Source organism: Peromyscus leucopus, chromosome 10 (genome assembly GCF_004664715.2).
Source record: "Peromyscus leucopus breed LL Stock chromosome 10, UCI_PerLeu_2.1, whole genome shotgun sequence".
Taxonomy (NCBI): domain Eukaryota; kingdom Metazoa; phylum Chordata; class Mammalia; order Rodentia; family Cricetidae; genus Peromyscus; species Peromyscus leucopus.
The window spans coordinates 49,822,190-49,844,088 of NC_051071.1; the positions used below are offsets into that span (position 1 = coordinate 49,822,190).

General features: G+C 36.3%; 1 protein-coding gene across 2 annotated transcripts in view; it reads right to left on the minus strand.

Moving 5' to 3' along the window:
- The window catches only part of Arap2 (ArfGAP with RhoGAP domain, ankyrin repeat and PH domain 2), a 186,498-nt gene that overhangs the window by 52,321 nt on the left and 112,278 nt on the right, over positions 1 to 21,899 (minus strand). For both annotated transcript variants that reach the window (XM_028868146.2, XM_028868144.2), the window contains exons 20-22: positions 9,392 to 9,555; positions 4,508 to 4,720; positions 1,540 to 1,645 (exon numbers count right to left, since the gene is read on the minus strand). In XM_028868146.2, coding sequence (XP_028723979.1) covers positions 1,540 to 1,645; positions 4,508 to 4,720; positions 9,392 to 9,555 — 483 coding nt within the window. The remainder of the gene's footprint in view (positions 1 to 1,539; positions 1,646 to 4,507; positions 4,721 to 9,391; positions 9,556 to 21,899) is intronic.

The window sequence follows — 21,899 nt, forward strand, 5'->3', positions numbered from 1 at the left end:
AAGTGGCTGCTACCCATGGCAGAAGTGAGTTGTTATCTTGGGCAGGTATTGAATTGTATCCAAGGTGACTCACACTTTTGATGACATTACCCAATTCCTGACATTCTTGAGCCTTCTTCAGTAATACCATCCCTCTGTGGACCTCTTTAGCTGTCAACGCACTTAGTTTCTCTGATTGCCTTAATGTCTGGAATAAACTGTGTACATGGCAGATTGTTTTCTTTACTTCTTGATACCGAGATGCTGTTGTATTTCATAACCAGCCTTCTCAAAGTCTTACCCTGACCTTCTCATCAGAGCCCAGGGAAATGTTTCTGAATCAGACTTCTCTGTCTCTTCCTAGGTGCTCCCTTCCCAGGAGATACTGTACTAAGCCAGATTATATCAGTCATTTCTTATAAAATCCAAACAGCGTATACAACTACAAAGCCCTTCATAACTTCCCCGCCAGAAAATTGTTCTGGTCACCTAGTACTCCTATGTCTCAGAAGATACATTGCACCCATGTATTAGGTTTCTCTTTAGTATTTTGTTTGCTTGCTTGTTTATACAATGTCTCCAGTGCTCAGGATATCCCTGAACTCCTGGGCTCAAGCAATTCTTCTTTACAAGCTCCCTAGTAGTTGTGACCTCTTTGTTTTATATCCAGTTCATATGTTTCTTTAATGCTGAAGAATTGACTGAACTGCTGACATTCCTTGGACTTGGACACTTATTGACTCCTTCATTTTCTCTTACTTAATTCTAAAATTATATATTAAATTTTATCTGAGCATCTCATATAGTTATGTGTGTGATACAATACAAATATATGCTTTATAAGTTTTGCCTATAGCTCACTATGGAATCATGCTTAACATTTACAATCCCAACCACCAAATAAAGAAAAACAAAATTGGGAGCTAAACAAAAACCCTAAAAATCATTTTTATAGTAATAGTTTACATGTTTTAAGAGAATATCTGGCTGGCAAAGAGAAAACATTGTGGAATATTTCTAAATCTTATCTGTAAATCACCTTTTACTAAAAAAAGCTATATCACAAGTTTATAAAATTCACAAATAAAAATATTGTATTCTCAGCATTCTTCCTACTGTAGGACTCCAGTCCTTCAGTATGAAGCTACTCAATCTCTCCTCTGTAGTTCCCTCCATCATGTTACAAAATTCTGTATTTAAACATTTGTCACCACATAGTATAGACAGAAACAGGTCTGTGTAATTTATCTACGTTTATAGAGTATCACGAAAAAATCAATCTCTTCTTCAATTTCGGGCTCAAAAAAGTTTTAAATGTCCTGCTTGTTAGCAGAATGCCGAGGAGTGCTGTATACAATCATTTCTTACCTATTTAGGAACATCCTCACCATACTCAACTGTAAATATACCTTAATTATAAAAATGTAGGGTAAAGTAACAGTTCCTTGGATTTGTAAGTTTCCACGTGAGACATAGAAGTTCAGCAACACAAGTTCAAGTTTCAAAGAAACTGACATCTTGACAGTGGCATGCTCTAGAATGCTTCAGGAGTCCACCTACCTGTAAAGGTGCTCAATTATAGCTGCCAGCGTCACTCGGTTGACCCCTGGAAGAGTGCGGATGAATGCTCTGTATTTTTCAGTTCTTTCCTTTTCGTCTTGTGTATCTAGGAGAAATTCTTTACATTTAAACCAGCCTTTCAATATTATTTTTTAATTAATAGTTACAAGCATATAAAGGATACAATCGGGTTTCAAGAGAAAACATTCAAGTTTTTAACACAATTGCCTGTAATTCTAAAAATAAAAAAGCAACTATTTACACAACATCACAGTCATATATTATAGTTCTTATAATCTGCAATTATAAATTAAGCGCTATCAAAATGGGAGGAAAGGAGGATTTTTTTCCTTTTATATAGCCTATTGTATAGACTTTTACATCTTAACAGGAATACAGTCAATAAATCATTCAAACTTCATTATACATTGAAAAATCTAAGCCAAAGGTGTATTATATTCAGCTATAGAGGAACTTCATCAATTTCATTTGAAAATGATATTTCTGACCCCCTTTCCTTATGAAATCCTAAATATCTGTCCTAAGCTATGAGACATCCCAGAACTATAAACTGTACTATTTCTTTGATCTACATAAGTGGCTTGTTACCAGCCAGGCTGTATTCAAATCTCAGAAAAAGAAAAAGGACAATATGAAAGAGGTGATGAAAAGGTCTTAATACCATAATTCATATTTAGAAGATCATAGGCCTTGTGCTTTTATCATGAAAAGAAATTAATTGGTCCATCAAAAGACAAATGAGAAAGGATCACCCTCTCTCCTCTTAATCCCAGAAGACAAAACTCTGGAGTAGCTAAGAACTGAGAACTTTGCCACATGGTAGAATTCAGGTGGATTACATTGACTGTGCAATCTAAACTATGAGCTGATGTGGGAAGTACCAACCACTCTTCATAGCAACAACGTTTGCTGACTTTGCACTTACTCTTCTGGTTCAATCCCTAGGGACATTTGGAAGCAAGGCATTTCCATTTCTTGCCTAGCCCTACCTAGTTACTACACAAGAAGAGCCAGGGACATTCCAAGGAGTCTTTAAATGTATACAGTCCCTTGAAAAGTGCTGTAAGACTCCCCAGGGATATGGGAAGTGTGACATATTTTCCAAGTATGTCCCTGTTCAAAATCTCAAGTGTTGTCTCTGTGCTCATTTCAGCTGCACCTGAGGTCTAGAAAAGGAAGTGTCATACCCAGATAGGACTCTGGAAAAGCAGGAAGGGAAAATATCCAAATCACCCCAAGAATTTAGAATTATTTGTTATCCCAAGATAATCCAAACATAACCTTCCCATGTCATCTAGTTTATGATTTTAGAAGCAATCTCATGCATTCAATAAAATCTAATTAACATTATAACACTTAGATCAAGCAATAAATCTAGTAGAGTACATTTCATGTACTTTATAAAAATAAACAGATATTCTCAAAATAAAGCAATTAGAAAGAAAAATTGGGGAAGATTTAAAGTCATATAGAAAATATGATGAGTTGGCAGAGGGGATGTCTTGGTGGGTAGAAGGCCTGTTATGCAAACATGAATACCTGAGTTTAGATTCTCAGCATTTAAGTAAAAAAAAAAAAAAAAAAAAAAAAAAAAAAAAAAAAAAAACAGGCATGGTAGTGTATGCCTGTAATTCCAGAATGGGCAGCCAGAGATACAAGATCCCTGGGGATTTCTGGGTATTCAATATAGTCAATTACAAAGTTTCAAGTTCAGTAAGAGACAATGTCCCAAACCAATAAGGTGAAAAGTGATTGAAAAAGTAACCTGACACCAACTTCTGGTATGCACACCCTCTCAGATACTTGCATAAGCATGCATATATCACATACACACATACACGCACAAGGGGCAGAAGTATACAATGAGCAATTTAGTTGTGACCTGCCTGGGATTTTGGTTGATACAGCCAGTGACACTCTATTGGAGAAAGTCTATATTCCCTTTCCCTTTCCCAAAAGGTATCAATTACAAACAGTTCTAGGTTAGGGGTGGGACATTTTGTGTACTACCCTATCTCAGTGCTGGGAATTTGTCTGGTTTGAACATGTGCAAGTATTATGCATGCTATCACAGTCCACAGTGTCTGTGAATTACTCTGTGTATCAAGTTTGTTGTTGTTTTTGTTGTTGTTTCCATTGAGACAGAGAAAGAGCCAAAGACAGAACACATGAAGTTGGGTGAGTAGGGAGATAGAGAGACCTGGGAGGAATTGGGAGAGGGAAAAGATGATCAAAATACAATGTCTAAATCATTCAATTATCAATAGTAGGGAAATCTTGGGATTATAATGTTTGTGTAGTACCTAAGCCCAAGATGATTATCAACACATGGACAAGAGTGTTTGGCAGAGTTGCCAGCTCCTGTGTATTATGTGGTAACATTCATGCATTTTATAAATAATTGGTGTGCTCCTACAAGAATTCTTTGGGTTTTTCTGCTGTTTTCTGTTTGTTTGTTTATTTATCTGTTTGTTTGTTATTTGTTTTTCATGACAGGGTTTCTCTGTGTAGCCCTAGCAGTCCTGGAACTCTCTTTGTAGGCTGGCCTCAAATCCATAGAGTGTGGAATAAAAACTATAAACAGAAAAAGGTGAAAATATTAAAATGTTCTTATTGTTGTGCTGTTCAGCAAAGGAGCTACTTCTAATTAATGTGTGTAAAACAACTTTTAGTAAAAGTAACATGACCTAATAAGGATTTTAATTAACCATTGATCTATTAATAGATTCAAACTCTAAGTTTCCATGTGGTGTAACATAACTTTCTCTTATTACATGAAATCTTTAGAAAATGAATAAAAATTTTGTTAGTTATATTAGTAACTGGTAGGATAATGACGAGAGAAACAAAAGCTGTTTAGTAATTTTCAGATGACCAAAAACTTAAAAGAAAACCCTAAGTATTAAATTAGATAGACAGGCATAATAGCTTGGCCCAAGTACATTACCTAGTGCAGAGACCCAGTATGGATAGAGCTCCTTCGTGAGAAGCGCATCATCAATGTCAGACAGAAAACTCTTCAGCACGCTCGTCACATCTTCAAGTTGATGTTTTCCAGCTCGCAACTTAACACTCCTCGCATCCTTTTTGAAACTCTCCAGGAGTTCACTTATGTGCAAAGGATCACCATTCTTTTGATAAATGTGTTTGCATCCTAACCCTGTAATAAAAATGTAGAAAATGATAAGAGAAGTATTCATAATCTATTTTGATATGTTAGGAACAGAACAGATTCTTCTGTGGGAATCATGAACAAAATAAGTCATCAGAGGAGAGGTTAAAGACTTTGCACCCCCTTGATTTTAAATTCCACCCCTGTGATCCTCAGCATCAGCTAACCTTGCCCAGGTTAACCTCTCTCCAGTTCTAAATACTAACATCTCTGAAGGTATTTTTACCTCAAGAGGAATTTCCCCATATTCTCAGAAAACAACTTGCCTATATTTGGACCAAATAGTATAAAATTTTGCTATATATTTCTCATATTCTTAACATATATTTGCCTATTATTTTTGCTGTGTCTATCTATACCTTTGCCCAAAGTTTCCAACTCAATGTGTCATCAGGTACCTCATAAAAGTCAAAGTAGTGATTAGTGGCAGAAAGGGGGTGGAAAACGGTGTTGGTGATATAACCACACAAATTCTTTGGTTCCTCCCCAGATCTTGCTCCTTGTGAAACCAAACTAAATTCACTGTCCTTTTCCTATGTGCTTACATTCCTGTACAGTCTTCCCAGAGTTTGGAGCCCTGTCGGTAAGCATATCAAACGGTATTATCTAGACGTCCTTCAGTCTTGGGATAATGACAACCACTGGCAGCATTTGACATGCCCCCAGATGCAGCTGCCAATATTCTGTTAATCTTATGGCTTTTCATGTATTGTGATCTTGTGTCCATTTCTCTCTCCTTCCAGGACGACTCCCCAGTATTCTGTTTATTTCACTCTTCCAGCCTCACTTCTATTCTCTTTTTGATGCATTAGAAAATTCCCTGGGTGAACCCATCCATCCTTATCATTCCATATATAGGGTACCTGTTTTCATCTGGATTTTGTCTTAAAATTTCATTCACCACATACGTGCACATGCGCACGCACGTGCGCGGACACACACACACATACACACACACATATACACACACCATACATATATATATGATCATATGTACACAGAGACAGACATATATACCACTCATAACCTAATAGGGAATCATGAATTCCTAAAGGAAATGATTCTCTGCTCCTTTTATCAGCTTACCTTCCAATCACATTTTAAGACCTCTCTCCAATCTCAATAGATGGCTTTACTTTTACCTTACCTTATGCCAAGTCAGAAGATATGTTACTCATTTCATTTTAAAAAAATACATCAAAAATTCACTCTTTTTTTCTGTTGATATGCTATTATCTGTGTCTTAGGTTCCTCATTACATTATACAGCTCCCTGCTCCTATTCTTAGCAGGACCAATGTATCCTTACAATGTTGATGATGTGATAAACAAGATAGGTCTGTTAGTCATGCTGTCAGAAGCCTAAAAAATAAATATCTAGATGTAACCTTCTTCATGCCTGTAGAGAAAACTTAGGCAGTTTTAGAGGATGGTTAGTATGAGCAAGAATTGTTGAGACCAAGGTTGGAAAAAACACAGGGACAAATATACAAACAAAAGGAAACACATGAACTATGAACCAATAGCAGAGGAGCCCCCAACTGGATCAGGCCCTCCGGATAAATAAGACAGTTGATTGGCTTGATCTGCTTGGGAGGCATCCAGACAGTGGGACCGGGTCCTGTCCTCAAGTGCATAAACTGGCAGTTTGGAACCTGGGGCTTATACAGGGACACTTGGCTCAGCCTGGGAGGAGGGGACTGAACCTGCCTGGACTGAATCTACCAGGTTGAACTCAATCCTCAGGGGAGTCTTTGCCCTAGAGGAGATGGGAATGGGGGGTGGGCTAGGGGGAAGGTGGGGGGTGGGAGGGGGGAGAACAAGGGAATCCGTGGCTGATACGTAAAATTAAATTTAATAAATAAATTTAAAAAAATGAAAAAAAAACGAGGAGGAGTCTACAGGAGAACTTGAAGGGAGGAACAGGAAGGGGGAATGACATAATTTTATTATGATATCAAAAAATCAAATAAAGAAAAATATCAGTACAATAAATGTGGAAAAAAATATATACCGGAGCTGGCCTGACCTCCCGCCTCTTGTATGTGTCCTTTCTTTACAAACTACACTCTGGGCAAATTGATCTACACACACATTTTCCTAAACAGACGATGATAAAGCTATCTAATCACTCTCTACTCTGTAGTAGAGTACTCCATACCCTACCATGCACACATGTGCATACTCTACCGTATGTGTATACACTGAAGAACAGTGAGCCTCTCTACCACAGAATGTTATGCCCTATGATGTAACTATTTGTCCATGTGCTTGTTTCTGAGCCATAAATCTATGAGTCCCTAGAAGCCAGGGCACCAAGAATTAAGTCTAGGTTTCTTTTCATAACTGTCAGAAACAGTCCATGGGAAAACTCAAAAGGCTCTTGGACAACATTCCTTTGCTGAGGGTATTTCTAATGCCTGGTAAGTAAACAACTTTAGCCGCTTCTTGCTCCCAAGCTTGCAACCTTGAGTTTGATCCCAAGGACCCACAGGCAGAAGAGAACTGAATCCTATGAATTATCCTCTGACCTACACACACATGCCGTGGCACTCATATACACACATACACAATAATGTTTAAAATTATTGAATATATTTTTAAATAAATTGAAATAACTTTCCTCCAAGAATTAATTACTATACTTAATTTAAAGATTAAATCCATCATACAATTTGAACTTGGTAAGGTTCAAAACATTAACATGAGGAGCACAGAAAACTGGCATTACATTTTAATACAGAGGCTAAGACATTCAAAATAATTGCTGCTGTAGAGACTCTGAGTCAAACACTTGCATTCTATGAGCTGTGTGTAGTACCCAAGTTCCTATCAAATCTTTATGTTAGTGCATAGAACATAAAGGTTTTATTCTATAGTCTACTAAAAATATAATCATTTATTGGCTTTATTACTTTAAAACAGAAGTTGATACACTTTGTGTTAGTTGTAAAGTTCTTAAAATGTACCAGATATAGTTGAAATAATCTAGTGCTTAATGGTTTGAAATTCAAATAAACACCACAGGAAATTTGTGATTTCCCCAGAGAAACATTCAATTGGTTACATTGGAACTACCTATGTTATTTTAATCATTTGTCACTTTAAAAAGATGCGATGTCACTATGAAACTAATGTGATGTGAAAGTTTCTTGTGAGCTTATGCCCTTGCTAACACAGTATGTGCCCCTCACATCCCTGTGAAATGCAGTCAAGTTAACGTGGATGAGCACAGTACATGAAGCCAATGATTTCTAGTTCTCAAATATAGAGGACTACAGCTGATAAGAAACATTTTAGTGCACTATAGTAGTAAAAAAAAAATCCCATAGTAAGGCCCACACATATGATTATGTTAATAGTCTCAGTATACATACAACAAAAACATAATGAATTCAAAATTTTAAAAAACATACTTAGATTGCATTTGAAGTAAAATAATTAAGATAACACTCTTGCCAAAAGAGCTTACTGTAAATAAGTTATGAATAAATATAAAACATTATAGATTGAACTTCTGAAAACAACTTTTTATCAGAGTGCTGATTTCTGACATACTGTCATCTATCATGTCATCAGCTTCATATATAGAATATGAGATCCAAGGAGAACTGCTCACTCTGGCTGCACGCTTCTTAACAACACAATATTTTACTATGTTTTTCTCACTATTTATGTCTTATTTTCAAGTTAAAACACCTCAAGTACCTATCATACTAAGAGGATAAAAAGCTATTACAGCTTCAGAAATGCTATCATTTTATTCTTTTCTACATCTTTTTTTTGCATAAATGACATTATCCATCTGTTAAAAGGTCAAAAATACATTATATTCACAATGCATGTCAAGGTCTATGAGCAGTAGAGTACTAGCCTGGCATGCACAAGGCCCTGGATTTGAACCAAAAGCCACATAAATAAAAATGTGAATACATACATACATACATACATACTTTCTATGTATTTTTATGTCTATTTTTAGACATAAGAATTATGTATGAGTCATTTGTGGATCCATAATTATTTGAAAATAAACATGAAGATAAAGATTACTTTCTAAGTAAACTTTGAAAATCCTACCCTATCACATGAAATTAGAATGAGTCTTGACAAAGTAGGTTTAGATCAAATCATTTTTGTCCTCTAATTGTTCATAAAAGTATCTGTTGTCAATAATCCAATCAGTAAAATGAATGATCATAAAATAAACGTATGGCTATTGCATGATGCATGAAATAAACACACACATATTTTTTGCTTGCTAACAGAAAGGACATCATTTTGTATATTATTTCATAGTTTTATTATTTCTAGAAACCACTTAAGCATGGTGAGTTACCCTTGGCTTTGTTCTCAGAGTCTTACCACTAAAAACAGTCTTTACTATTTTTATGTACATTTTATGCTATTTTATTTAATGGGTTACATAGCATTTTCATAGACATAAGGATTAAGGTCACTGTGGGAAAGCATTGCCCAGTGTCAATGAGTGTTGCTGGGAGGAGTGGGAAGAGGCTGAGCAGCGACTGTGCTTTTTGTTTTCACTGACGCACTTGCAGAGGGAAAAGGCACTAATTCGTTCCAATGGAGGTACCACTTAGAAGATGTAAGAATGATACCCTAGGTTCTAGGAGTTGAATAAACATCCTGTGATACGTACCATACTGTGTAACAAATGCTATGCAGCTGTTCACAATAATGGGGACGTCATTTTTGCAGAGCTGCTGATCTTGTAATGCGTTACCATCTGTACCTGCTGCTTTTTCAATTGCAGTATGCCAGACTGTGAAATCCAACTTGGTATGCCCATGGATGTATAGCGTTCTGTGAAGTTTAAAAAGCACTCCATATTATAATTTTACTTTACTTAAAATTACTTTCAACACAGATTGCCCTAAAATTCCCATAAATGTGATCTTGTCTCACACATTAAAAAAACCAACCGATCAAACAAAAAAAAAAAGATCCTTTATTTTAACTTCCACCCACCAGGTGTCTCTCAGTCCCTCTTTTGTCTGTTAAGGTCACAGAGCACAGAAGAAGCTCTACCAATTCAGTCTTCCTCTTCCAACTCCCTAGCTCTCCAATTCGAAAACTATAAATACCGCAATGAAAACCCCCGTGGCAAACATCACCCATGCCTCCAAATATCCATTTCTGGCTAACAAAAAAAAGATTTTATAGTTGTTAATTTATAGTTGAAAAAAACAAAACAAACATATGATTTGCCTTTCCTTTTCAGATTTCCATTCTTTGAAGTCAGTCATTCCCACCCTAATCCCCTTCCTCTTTCTGAATAGCCTGGTTATATGTAGTCTCGGGACCTCTACAGACTCTAGAGTCCTGTCATCAGGGTAGTGCCTTTATCTCCTCCACAATATTCCAGATCTCTAGGCTAGAACTTGCCTTCACAAATGACACCTTGCTAAGATCAAGGGCAACTGGAGAGCTAGGTCTGGTGGCACATGTCTGTATCCCCAGCCTTGGGGCGTGGGGAGGGAAAGACAGGGGGACCACAAATTCAAGATAAGCTAATAGTACATTGGGAGTTCCTGACAGGCAGCAAGTATGTAACAAGATGATGCTCCAAGGAATCAAAACAAAATATGGTGTGGGATTGCAAACAGATGTACCCAACTCAATACCCAGCTACATCACTTACTTCCTTTGTAACTTAGATGAGTTCTCAGTTTCACTGCTGGGGAAATGATAACAACACAGCTCAGCACATAGCTGAGCACCTCACAGGTACCATAACTATGCCCTCAAGCATGCTGCTAAGAAATACTGGTTTTTGGATACCTCCACTATGGAACAATAATGTGAAAGTTTTCTCTCTTGTGATAGCCAACTTCTCTAGGAACCCAAGTCTCAACTTATCCTACTCCTTGTGGTTCTTCTGAAATTTAGGATTCACTATTGTAGCTTAAGATCTCCTGCCAATCACTTCCACAAAAATAGAATGCTTTTTTTTCTTTTTTCTTTCTTTTTTTTTGGGGGGGGGAGAGGAGGGTCCTGTAATCTGAAATATTCACTTTGTCTGCAGTTCTTCTGTGTTTCTTCAGAACTTTCCATCTCTCTTTAAGGTCACTAAGACCCCTGGCAGAATTCTTTTCCTGATGCCCTATTTTAAGTCTCTACTCCTCACTACTACCAGAATATTATTCAACAGAATATTATTTCATCAAGATAAGGCTGATGACACCAGTTTTGTATAAATGTCATGTCTTTAAAGCTTTTGTATTCTCAATAGAAGGGTCTTCATGACTTGGCATGTGTTTTCCACTGTGAGGCTGTAACATCTCATCTTTAGCCAGACAGATACCTGCTCCTGGCCAAGGATGTAACCCAGGTGAGGATCCCAGATGCTCTCTGATGTGTCTCCAGGCTATGGGCCACAGGTTCTCATCTTAATCAATAGTCACTTCACATTCTCTTTTACCATTTGCTGTTTCTGTGCAACTTACTGATCAGATCCCAAACTTGCACAGACAAGCGAAAAAGACACTTTGGTCTCTCTGCCCAAGACTGGTCTCTGGCATTTACTGGTATGTATCTCCAAATGTTATCCTCGAAATTTAAAGCATTAAATGCCAATGCATCTCAAGTATATTTATTCTAAAGGTACAGTACTCAAATCTTGATTTTTTATTCTCCTTTCTTTATTAAGGAATTTTTTTATTCATTTTACATACCAATCACAGATCCTCCCCTCTCCTCCCTCAATCTTGTTTTTTAAGTATGATTTGGATACTTTGGATTCAGCAACAGTAAGAGAAGAACAATCTGATGAAACCTTGGGGCTTCTGTGAGGAATCAGGGAGAAGAATGAAATCTTTCACATTTCTGAACATCACTGACTGTGACTTTAAAAGAAAAAGAAAATCTGCCAGCCTTTCCTATTTTATGTTTTTTTTCTCTTCTTGCAATGCTTTTCCAAGAAGACAAAGCTAACAACAGCACTCTTACACCATTCTCCATTTGCTGTAATTACTTTTTACCAACCCTTGTGCTTGTAATCCTTGGCTCATGCTTTCTGACATCTTCATCTCTTGTTTCATTTCCCCTCTACCACAACTGCCCGACCCACAGATTTGGTAATTTTCTCTTTGAAGAATTCTGACAAGTGGTCCAATAGTTCTATAGTGCTTTAACTTTTCCATTTATTGTACATCATCCAAAGCATCCTACCTGGGAGTTTGTGTCTATATGAAATAGCACAACAAACTGCCTTCAAAAACAGCAAACCCTTTCATATATACTCCTAGTTAAAATTCTGTTCTTTTCTAAAGGCAGTAATAACATTTTCTTGATTTTAATTTTAATAGATTTTACGTCATAATTTCATTGCCAATATGACTTCAAATCCTTGAAAATCCAAAGGGTACGTACTCTAGTAGCCAGTAAAATGAAACAAATCCAAAATGTAGCAGTGGTCCTTTAAGACCAGTATAGCCCTGTCACTAACTGTGAATATCTCAAACTCTGAATTTTACTTCTAGTCAGAAGAAATCCCACAACGGAAGGTTAGCTGTCTGCTTGTGAACTAGTGAGGGCTAGAACAAGTAATGACAAGTCAACTCCTGTGTCAACTTGTCAAACAGTGAATCTTAAAATATATCATCTACTACAGCCTATGGGAGGGCTGACATTTAACCAAATCAGTTCAACCACCTTCAATTTGGTTGCTTATTTAAACTCTAGACACACTGCGTAAAGCATCATAAGATATTTTCAATGTAAATGCTGACTAACATTGTATCTTCCAGCGTTACTAAACTAGATTTCACATTTTGAATAAGAATTTCAAGCAAAAATTCAAGTGTGTACTCAATATTTGAAAAAGTTCTTTTGATGAACTCTAGTCATAGCAGATTTATCTATTGTAATTGACACTTTCCCAACAATAAATCTCAGTCATATAAAAAGACATTTAATTAGTTATTATTAATTAGGGCAGTTTGATAAAATCTAGAAGCCAAGCCCAAGGGCTAATGCATAAAAATTTCTTAAAATTGAACCATATCAATGAATTATTGTTTATAATGGTTTGAGTCTAGTCACCTTAATAAACCTGAAATCTTTTGAATTAAGTAATCAATAATCAGACTGTATAAAAATAAATTTAATTTATAAATAACTAAAGCTGTGAAGCAAATATAATATACCATAAATATGACTTAAAAACAGAATAGCCTAAGCATTTATACAAAAAGGAAAATTTTTATATCCTCAGAAGAAATCTGGTCATCAATCATTAAAGAATAATACATGTTAAAAAATGCAAAGAGACAATATGCATAAACTAGTCTAACAATAATAAAGAGATATATGTATATGTGATGTTTGTATATATATATGAAAACAGCAATGTCAGAAGTTTTCCAAACATTTAAGATGCAACTAAAGAATATATAACAAGACATATAAAGTATTTTATAGACTGCACAAATATTCTGAAAAGGCATTTGCCAATATGTACACAGAAACTTAACGTATATATGTAAAATTTTTGACAATTCTGCACAAGACTCTGCAACAAGCAAATAATTTGAAGTGAAGGCAAAAAAAAATCTGTTTCTGTCCCTCTGCCACGCACGAGTGCTTAGCAATAAGCATATTTACTAGAGCATCTGAAAATGGACATAAGATTAGAGTTGCCAAATTTGGGAAAGGTGAGCTGAATACATTATCCTATATATCTGGATAACATGTATACAGAACAGAGAATATATCATTATATCCATGTATAAACTCATATTTTCCAAAACATCAAACTGTCTCTAGTTAGAAAACTCATGAACATTTTGTCTCTTTCTTCCTATGTATACCTGTTTAAAAAAAGCTATAAGAAACAAACAATATAAATCTACAAAGTAGTCACTCATCCCTTGCAGTCAAAGCATGTAGGACAGACTTGGAAAGCATGTCACCTGTGTTCTGCACTGAGCTTTGAATCAGAGAAAGGGAAATCTGTCTGGCAAAGCCTTCATTTTTGAAAAGCAAACTAAAGCATAGAAGATATTTGTTTGAGGCCCAAGGATAAGGAAGGGCTGGGAAGCTAGGGGTTTTTATTTATTTTTATTTTTCACAATTTTATACATGCATATCATGTGTTTTGATCAAATTGGTTTCTTTTTCTCTCCTACAATTTCTCCCCTACCTACTCCCGCCACCACTGTTCACTCCAAACTTCATCTGTTCTTTCATTGAAACCCAGAGTCCACTTAGTGCTGCCCATATGTGCATGGATATAGAGCCATCTACTGGAGATGGTTAGCCTCTCAGGAGCCATGTCTCAGAAAAAATTGACTCCTTTTCCCTTAGCAGCCACCAACTTTCAAGAACTCTTATCTAAGTCTGCCAACTATCACCTACTCCATGATCCTATACTCAAATATATATATATACTCTTGGTCTTCATTTCCAAAAAATGCTTTCTCTATAAGTGACACTAATGTTGCATCTTCTTAGTCTTCTTATGACAGAGTCACAAAACATGGTTTTCTGAAGAAACTGGATCAAAGACCTTACTGGAAGGAGCCTGGGAGTTGGTCTATTGCAACACAGTAAGATCTACATCACTTCTTTTAAATGGAGAATCAAAACTGGATGTGGTTGTGTAAGCATTTAATCCCAGAATTCAGGAAACAGAAGCAGACAGAACTCTGTGAGTTCAAAGTTGCACTCATCTACATAGAGAATATCATGTCTTCAAGTAAGAGAGACAGAGACAGGCAGAAAGAGGGAGACATAGAGACAGAGACAGGCAGATAGAGATAGAGAGACAGAGACAAGCAGACAGAAACAGAGACATGCAGATAGACAGAGACAAAGGAAGCATACAGTCCACTTTGGAAAGTGTTCTATATCTGCAAAGGATATAGCTCTAAGCTATCTGGAAAGGCTCACTGTGGTTTTCTTTCTACTTCCTAAGAAAGCTCTCGAAGAAGAGCATGTTAGTCGCCACAGTAGGCTTTTTGTTTCTAATGGGAAGAGATGAAACATTTTACTGCTGTGAGTGACATTTGCTCATTAGATTTATAAGGCACTCATTTTAATTGTGTGGTCAAAACATTTTTACAAATGCCTTTCCCATGAGACTCCTACCAAAATCAATACAAAACATATTTCCATCATTTACAAAACTCCTACATAATTCTTTGCAGCAAATCCTTTCTTCTATCCATCACCCATGAAAAGAATCTGGTCAGTTCTCTGTCATTTATATTAGGCTCTTAGCTGATCATTTCCTATAAGTGAAAGGCCATGCTGTTATGCTTTTGCATCTGGTTTCCTTTATTCAGCACAATATTCTTAAGGTTTGGTTATATTGTTAATACAGATACCTTAAGAATAGCAAGTAATTAGTATTCTATGCATAAGTGTCCAACATACTTTGTTTATACATTCACTCACTAGGGAATACCTAGTCTCTTCCCACTTCTTAGTTTTAGAAACTGAGCTGACTTGGACCTTTGTACTGTCATGGCTGTATATTACATTTTGTGTAAATTTGCTAAAGCTCACTCACTAGAATACAGAGTAAGTATACTTGAACTTTATTTTAAAAATGAATCTATCACTAGGGAGATGGCTCAGTGTATAACGTGTTTGCCACACAAGTGTGAGGACCAAGTTCAGCAACCATACAAAAGCCAGTAGGTATGGTGGCCTACCTGATACTAAAGAGGTAACTATGTTGGATCCCATGGCAAGTTGGTTAGATAAGCTCGACAAATCTTAGAGTCCCAGGCTCAGCCCGAGAACCTGCCTCAGTAAAGTCAAGAGGGATAAAGAAAGACATCCAAAGCCAATTTTTGTCCTACACACACACCAACAAACACATGTATGTGTATTGCTCACACAAACACACATGTATACCAAATATACAAACACAAAAATAATCTTGCTAAATTATTTTCCAAACAGACTCTTGTATTTTATGATAATATTACCATATTTAACCAACCCTCTCATTGCTATTTTATAATCTTAATTTTTCAAGCTTCCAACAATTGATTTTTTCCTCTTTTTTAATAAGCTTATTTGTAGAACAAAATTTCTAACTTGGGGGCTGAATAGGGTTGAGACAAGCATTGCCTAGAACTTTATAACCCAAACTAGCCTCTAACTCACAGTCTTTCTGCCTCAGCCTTTGAAGAGCTGGCTAACAAAGGTAAAGCCATCAATCCCTAATTGAAGTTTCTAAATTTGAACAACAACAACAAAAAAAAGATTATAGATTTTATTTTCACTCTAGTTCCAAGATTTGCAACTCTATTTCAGTTATCATTCCAATATTGGTACTTCTTATCAAGTTTATTTGTCATACTGATCTACAAATAAAATGCTGAATAAAACATGTGAACATGACTACCTAGTTCAAGTATCTGAAAGGTTCGATTGTATCTTAAGTGTTAAAGTGATTGACATAAAATTGTTTATTTATTTTATTTTATTTTATTGATTTTTCGAGGCAGGGTTTCTCTGTGTAGCTTTGCGCCTTTCCTAGAATTCGCTTTGGAGACCAGGCTGGCCTTGAACTCACAGCCTGCCTCTGCCTCCTGAGTGCTGGGATTAAAGGCATGTGCCACCACCACCTGACTCATAAAATTGTTTATAAAAATTACATTTTATTTTAAACTGTAAGATGACCCACAGTAAAGTTTCTTCTTGCCATTGCCACTGGTAACGTGCATTTGCTGTCCCTGCTGCTACTTTATAGAGTTTATTAATTTTCTTTCCATTTTGGTATGATGGGTCAGGCACACGACTGTAGACATGTTAGGTAATTCCAATAATCCAGACTTGTACTGAATATGACTTTTGAAATTATTGTTTCAAATATTGTGTTCTTGAGCTCTGGAAGTTGTATTTGACCCATGTGTGCTTATAACATATGGTACACCTACAGTCTCAACACTCAGCAGGCAGAGGATAAGAACAGTAAGTTTAAGACTGAACTGTGCTACAATGAAACCCCACCTCCCAAAAAAAGAATTTAATTTTTTTCTCTCAATTAGACATATTTGTAAATATGTATATGTTTTCTTTGATATCTTTTTTTGTTTTGTTTTCTTTGATCTCTTACAATGTATTTACAATAAAGTTTTTTGATGTACCTTTACTACATCACTCATACTTTTATCTTAATGTTAAATACCATGGACACTGAGTTATTGAGAGGGATCGTGATGCCTTCCCACAGAGACTCTTTTTTTTCTTATTCTTCTTTTTATTAAGAATTTTTTTCATTCATTTTATATACCAATGACAGATCCCCCTCTCTTTCTTCCTCCTTCCCTCTCCTAGCCTCCACCCCCTGCAACCCATCCTCCATTCCCTCCTCCTCCAAGGTGAGGCTTCCCATGGGGAGTCAGCAGAGCCTGGTACATTCAGTTGAGGCAGGTCCAGGCACCTGCCCCTGCATCAAGGCTGTGTAAGATGACCCACCATAGGTAATGAGCTCCAAAAGCCAGCTCACGCACCAGGGATGGATCCTGATCCTACTGCCAGGGGGGGCCCTTAAGCAGATGAAGCTATACAACTGCCTCTTAGCACTGGTTTGCACATCACTTTCCTGTTCAACCCAGAGAACTAAAGCTTCTGTGAAGCCACTGGTCTTTTGAAGATCTATTTCAGCTTAAAATAAAAATAGAGCATCCATTACTCTAAAGCTGAGTTAGGCACTACACTAGGATGCTGTCTTTTGTGGATCCTCACTAAATGTCCTGTATATATAACAACATCATTGGAATCCAGGTGATCAGAAGAGTGGACATACTCCAATTCTATCTGTGCCTTAAAGCTTATTGGTTAGTGACTTTCCAAGAAGTGTGCCTGAGCTCTTAAATGTCCACAGCATAAGTGTACAGCTAAGTACAGAAAAAAGGACACAAAGAAAACTTCTACAAAGACATCAGAGCTTTACATATTTCCCCCTGCTTTGACACTCCTGTGAAGCCAAGATCATGGGACGCCTATCTCTGAAATCTGCCACATTGGGCCCAGGTTTCCCATTCTCTGTGCCATAAGTGTCTGAGAAAGCCAAGACCACCTAAAGGCTCACCTCATTTGATTCTTTTCTTTCTGTAATCACACTCCAGAAATACCAACTGTTACAAAATCTGAAAACAGTTGCTTCCTCTATCCTGTCAAGCTTTCTAGTTATTTAAAGAGGAACAGCATGCGCCATGTGAGTGATCGCATGATGCCAGAAACAGGTGTCTGTCTTACTGTATTTAGCAGTGTGACCCTAACATCTACATTTTGCCTCAGAGATTTTTATTTCTAACACTTCAGATAAGAAATTGGGACACAAAGATGAATTTTAGTAAGAAAAATGAAAAAGGCTAATTATTAAGAAAATACGCAGATGTAGAGGTGGTGTCGACAAGAATAATGAATTAAAAATATTATTATAAATAGATTGCGTTTTTGGAAGCCTAGAGCTCAGTAAAGAGCTTCCAGCCACCCAATTCCTCACGGAGGATTCAGCTAGTTTTCCACTCACATCCCCTCCCCACTATCAGACAAACGCTTGTATGTGGAATGTCAGAAAAAAAAAAAAAATGTTACAAGTCTGCTCAAAGCATTGTTGATATTTCACTGACTACAGAATGAATCCACATCCTCACATTTAACAATAACTTTTAAAATGTTCTTTTAAGGATGCTTTCTGCATTCTTGAAAAGGTCCTTCAATACGTAGGAATTAATTTAACTGGAGATGCAATATGCCATCTGCCTATCTTCCCAAACCACTGGCTCAGAATTTGTCTTCAGATTCTCCAGGGTAAGTCCTACTTGGACTGCCTCTGTTCCTAGTCCACACAAATTCTCTAAGCCTGTAGTGTCTAACTCTTCAGAACCTTGATCTCTCAGTTCCATCACTATATTTCTACTGGAATCAAGAACTAGTAAAAATATATTCTTCCTTCTGGGGGAGATTATCCTGCTCACATATGCCATGAAAAGAGAGAGACTCATTATTTTCTACTCTTTCCTCATCAATTATTTATTTATTAATACATTTATTAATTTATTTAAGCTTATAGGTCTCACTATGTTGCCCAGTCTGGCCTTAAATTCACAATAATCCCCCTGTCTCATCCTTTCATGTATTGAGAGTACAGCCATGTACCAATACAGCCAGATTTTCTCCATAACCTTACATAATGGTGTATTGAAATACTTCTGAATGAAAACAAATTTTGAAGCAAACACAATATATACTCAAAAATCCATCTCTTATAACAACACACTCCATTCATCTAAATTTTCTTTACTATAAAATCATTTTAAATGTACAATAGAATAGTCCTTTTCCAAATAATAATAATAATAAAAACTATAGGTGTAGTAAGAGGAAAAAAAATCTCATCTTTTTTCCTGGGCAAAATTCCCATAAACTCATTGCTGAGAATTAAATCACAAATTTTGTAAAAGCAGTCAAGCTGATATTGTGGGCAATGGGCTACTGTTTAATTTGCAATTACATGCACAATTTAGAAACCACTTTAAGATAATTTACCCTCAGGAGAATCACTACCATAACCTCTCCCATAAAGCACAATTCCAGGGGGGAAAGGAAGCACATACAGAATAATTTAATAGAAAATAAGGATCTTAAATTTAGGGTACTAATCTCCCAGACTGAACAAAGTTCTCCATTCCAAAATTGTGGAACATGTTGACATGATGTTTATTCCCCAGTGTTAGATTCATTATGTCTGAGATTTGCAATTAAAACTGAAATGCAGTCAGCCTTGGGAGCCATTAAGTACAATGTGCTTTCCTATAGGTCATTCAGGGGACTAAAAACAAACACACACATAAAACATACCACTTTCACTCCTGTTTCTGATAACACAGCTGCATTATTTCCTTTGTTTAATATAATCCAAAGCCTCTCAGCACAGGCTCAGTGATAGGTGTCTTTGGAAAGTGTGCACACAGCTCTGGGACACAAAGGCAGCAAAGAAAGTGCCTTATTTAAAAGACACGCACAGAATGTGGAGGTTAGAGAGCACAGACAGTTTCTAATTTTGAGGAAAAGGTGTTATAATCCACTGAGTATTTCAATCAAGTGGAGACAGGATCAACTGTCTAGGAAAATGCCTTCTGACCCCTTGGTCTGTATATTCACTAGCTTAGAAAATCTACTCAAATCACAGTTATGTTTTTATACAATGAAATTCCAACAAGGCATTGCAAAGGACACAGATTCTGTGTCCCGGGGACAGCACCAACCAGCACACTAGAAACCCTTAAGTGTGATCACGAAAGCTTTATTTTCCAAAATAGTAATTTTTAAAAAACACAAAGAATACACATTAAAGGGAGGCCATCTGGTATACCTTCTGCTGAGAGCTTTTTAGAGCAAAATTGCTCTGTGTGTAGAAAATATTATTGCAATATTCCTCTCTCTAAACACACTCATGATATGCATATAGAGATAATTATCAAAAAGACTGAGATATGCATTTCAATGGGGACTATATGTAGTGGGGGATTATCAACTTATGAAGTTTTTTTGGTTCAGAGAATTATTCTTCCATCCTGCCATTAAGAAATATTCATCGATTAATACACTTTATTTTAACCAAGAAACACAGGGATGGGGAATATGTGAAACTAATTCATTATTTATGATTCATGTTTCTGGTTGAAGGTGTTAATAGCAAAACAACAACAACAGAAATAAAAAAAAAAAAACTAAAGGTTAAAACTTGCAGTTGCATGGTTTCCCTGAATCTGACTACCTATACTATCTCTATATCAACATGAGTAATTGGAAGTTGTTTTATTTCCAAAGCAATGATTTTATCAGATAATCAAAGTCTACTTTAGCTTACAGTCATTACTTACCAAAGATCTAACAGACCAAAGGAGATTAAAAAAAAAAAGTTTATAATGTGACAAAGTTCTCTTATTTAAGCAGAGCATTAAAACAGCATTTCAACATTCACGGCAATAATTAACAAGTCAAGTGTGAGACAGTGGAATATGTATAGATTCTTCATGCAATCACCCAGACTAAAAGCCCAGGATTCAGCCTTACCTCCAGTTCACAAAGCAACACCCCAATATCAAGGAGCCTGTGCTCAATGTCCCACATCATCTACCTGCTCTCCTCAGAGACGGTCCCAATTGGGAATAGCTGTTTCATGTTTGCCCCTTTATACCTTTAATCCCTCCCTTTTCTGGTCTCTTTTATCCTTTGAATTTATTCAAGTCCAGGCCATCATAAAAGAAACTGTGCACATATTGAATTCCTAGGTCAAATATCCTATCTGTCTAATCTCATTATCCTCTAGACATCTTTGAAAGTTTGTCCTCACTAAGATGTAGGCTGTAATAAATGCAGCTTCTTTTAAATTGTTTATGTTATCAATGGTAACTTCTTAGGGAGAGTCAAGGAAAATGAGTTAGCTATGAATGTATCACCATATTTTGTTTACTCTAATTCTTCCATATTTCTTACTTTCAACTTGCTATCTAAGAGATATCTCCATAATACTATTTCCTTAGATGAGTTCTTAATAAGTTATTCCAATCTTACTAAAATTCTATCTCTACTCTGAATGTATTATTATCTCAAAAACAGTACCATAATCCAGGTAATTGTTACAGTCAAAACTCTAGAGCTATCCTTGAGAAGAACACTGATATAATCTATATCAACACATCATATTCTTTGCTGATACATCCAAGCACTTGTCAACACTTAGGTTCTCAGGTAACCTATCTCTTGCTTGACTCGGTGACAAAACTCTAACTGGACACAAAAATTGACTCCTGTTCTGTCCCCCAAAGTCATTCATCAGGAGTTAGAGTAGAAGATTTCTTTAAAAGAAAATAAATGAGATAATCCCACTTTCCAGTTTGAGTCATTTATCATCATACTTAGAATAAAAAAAAATATTTTTTTCTTTGCATACTGTGACCTGCAATGTTCTATATGATCAGGCCCTAGGGATATGTCTGAAATAATTTCTTCCCATTTTCTCCCCTTTTACCTTCCCCCATGAACTACCACACCCCTTTTGCATAACAAGCTCAGACTTCTAACAGGATTTTCAATTATCAGTGCCTGCACGTCTGGAATACAGTATCTAATGTCCTAGATTATGCAGACATTTATTTCATCACAATATCTCTGCT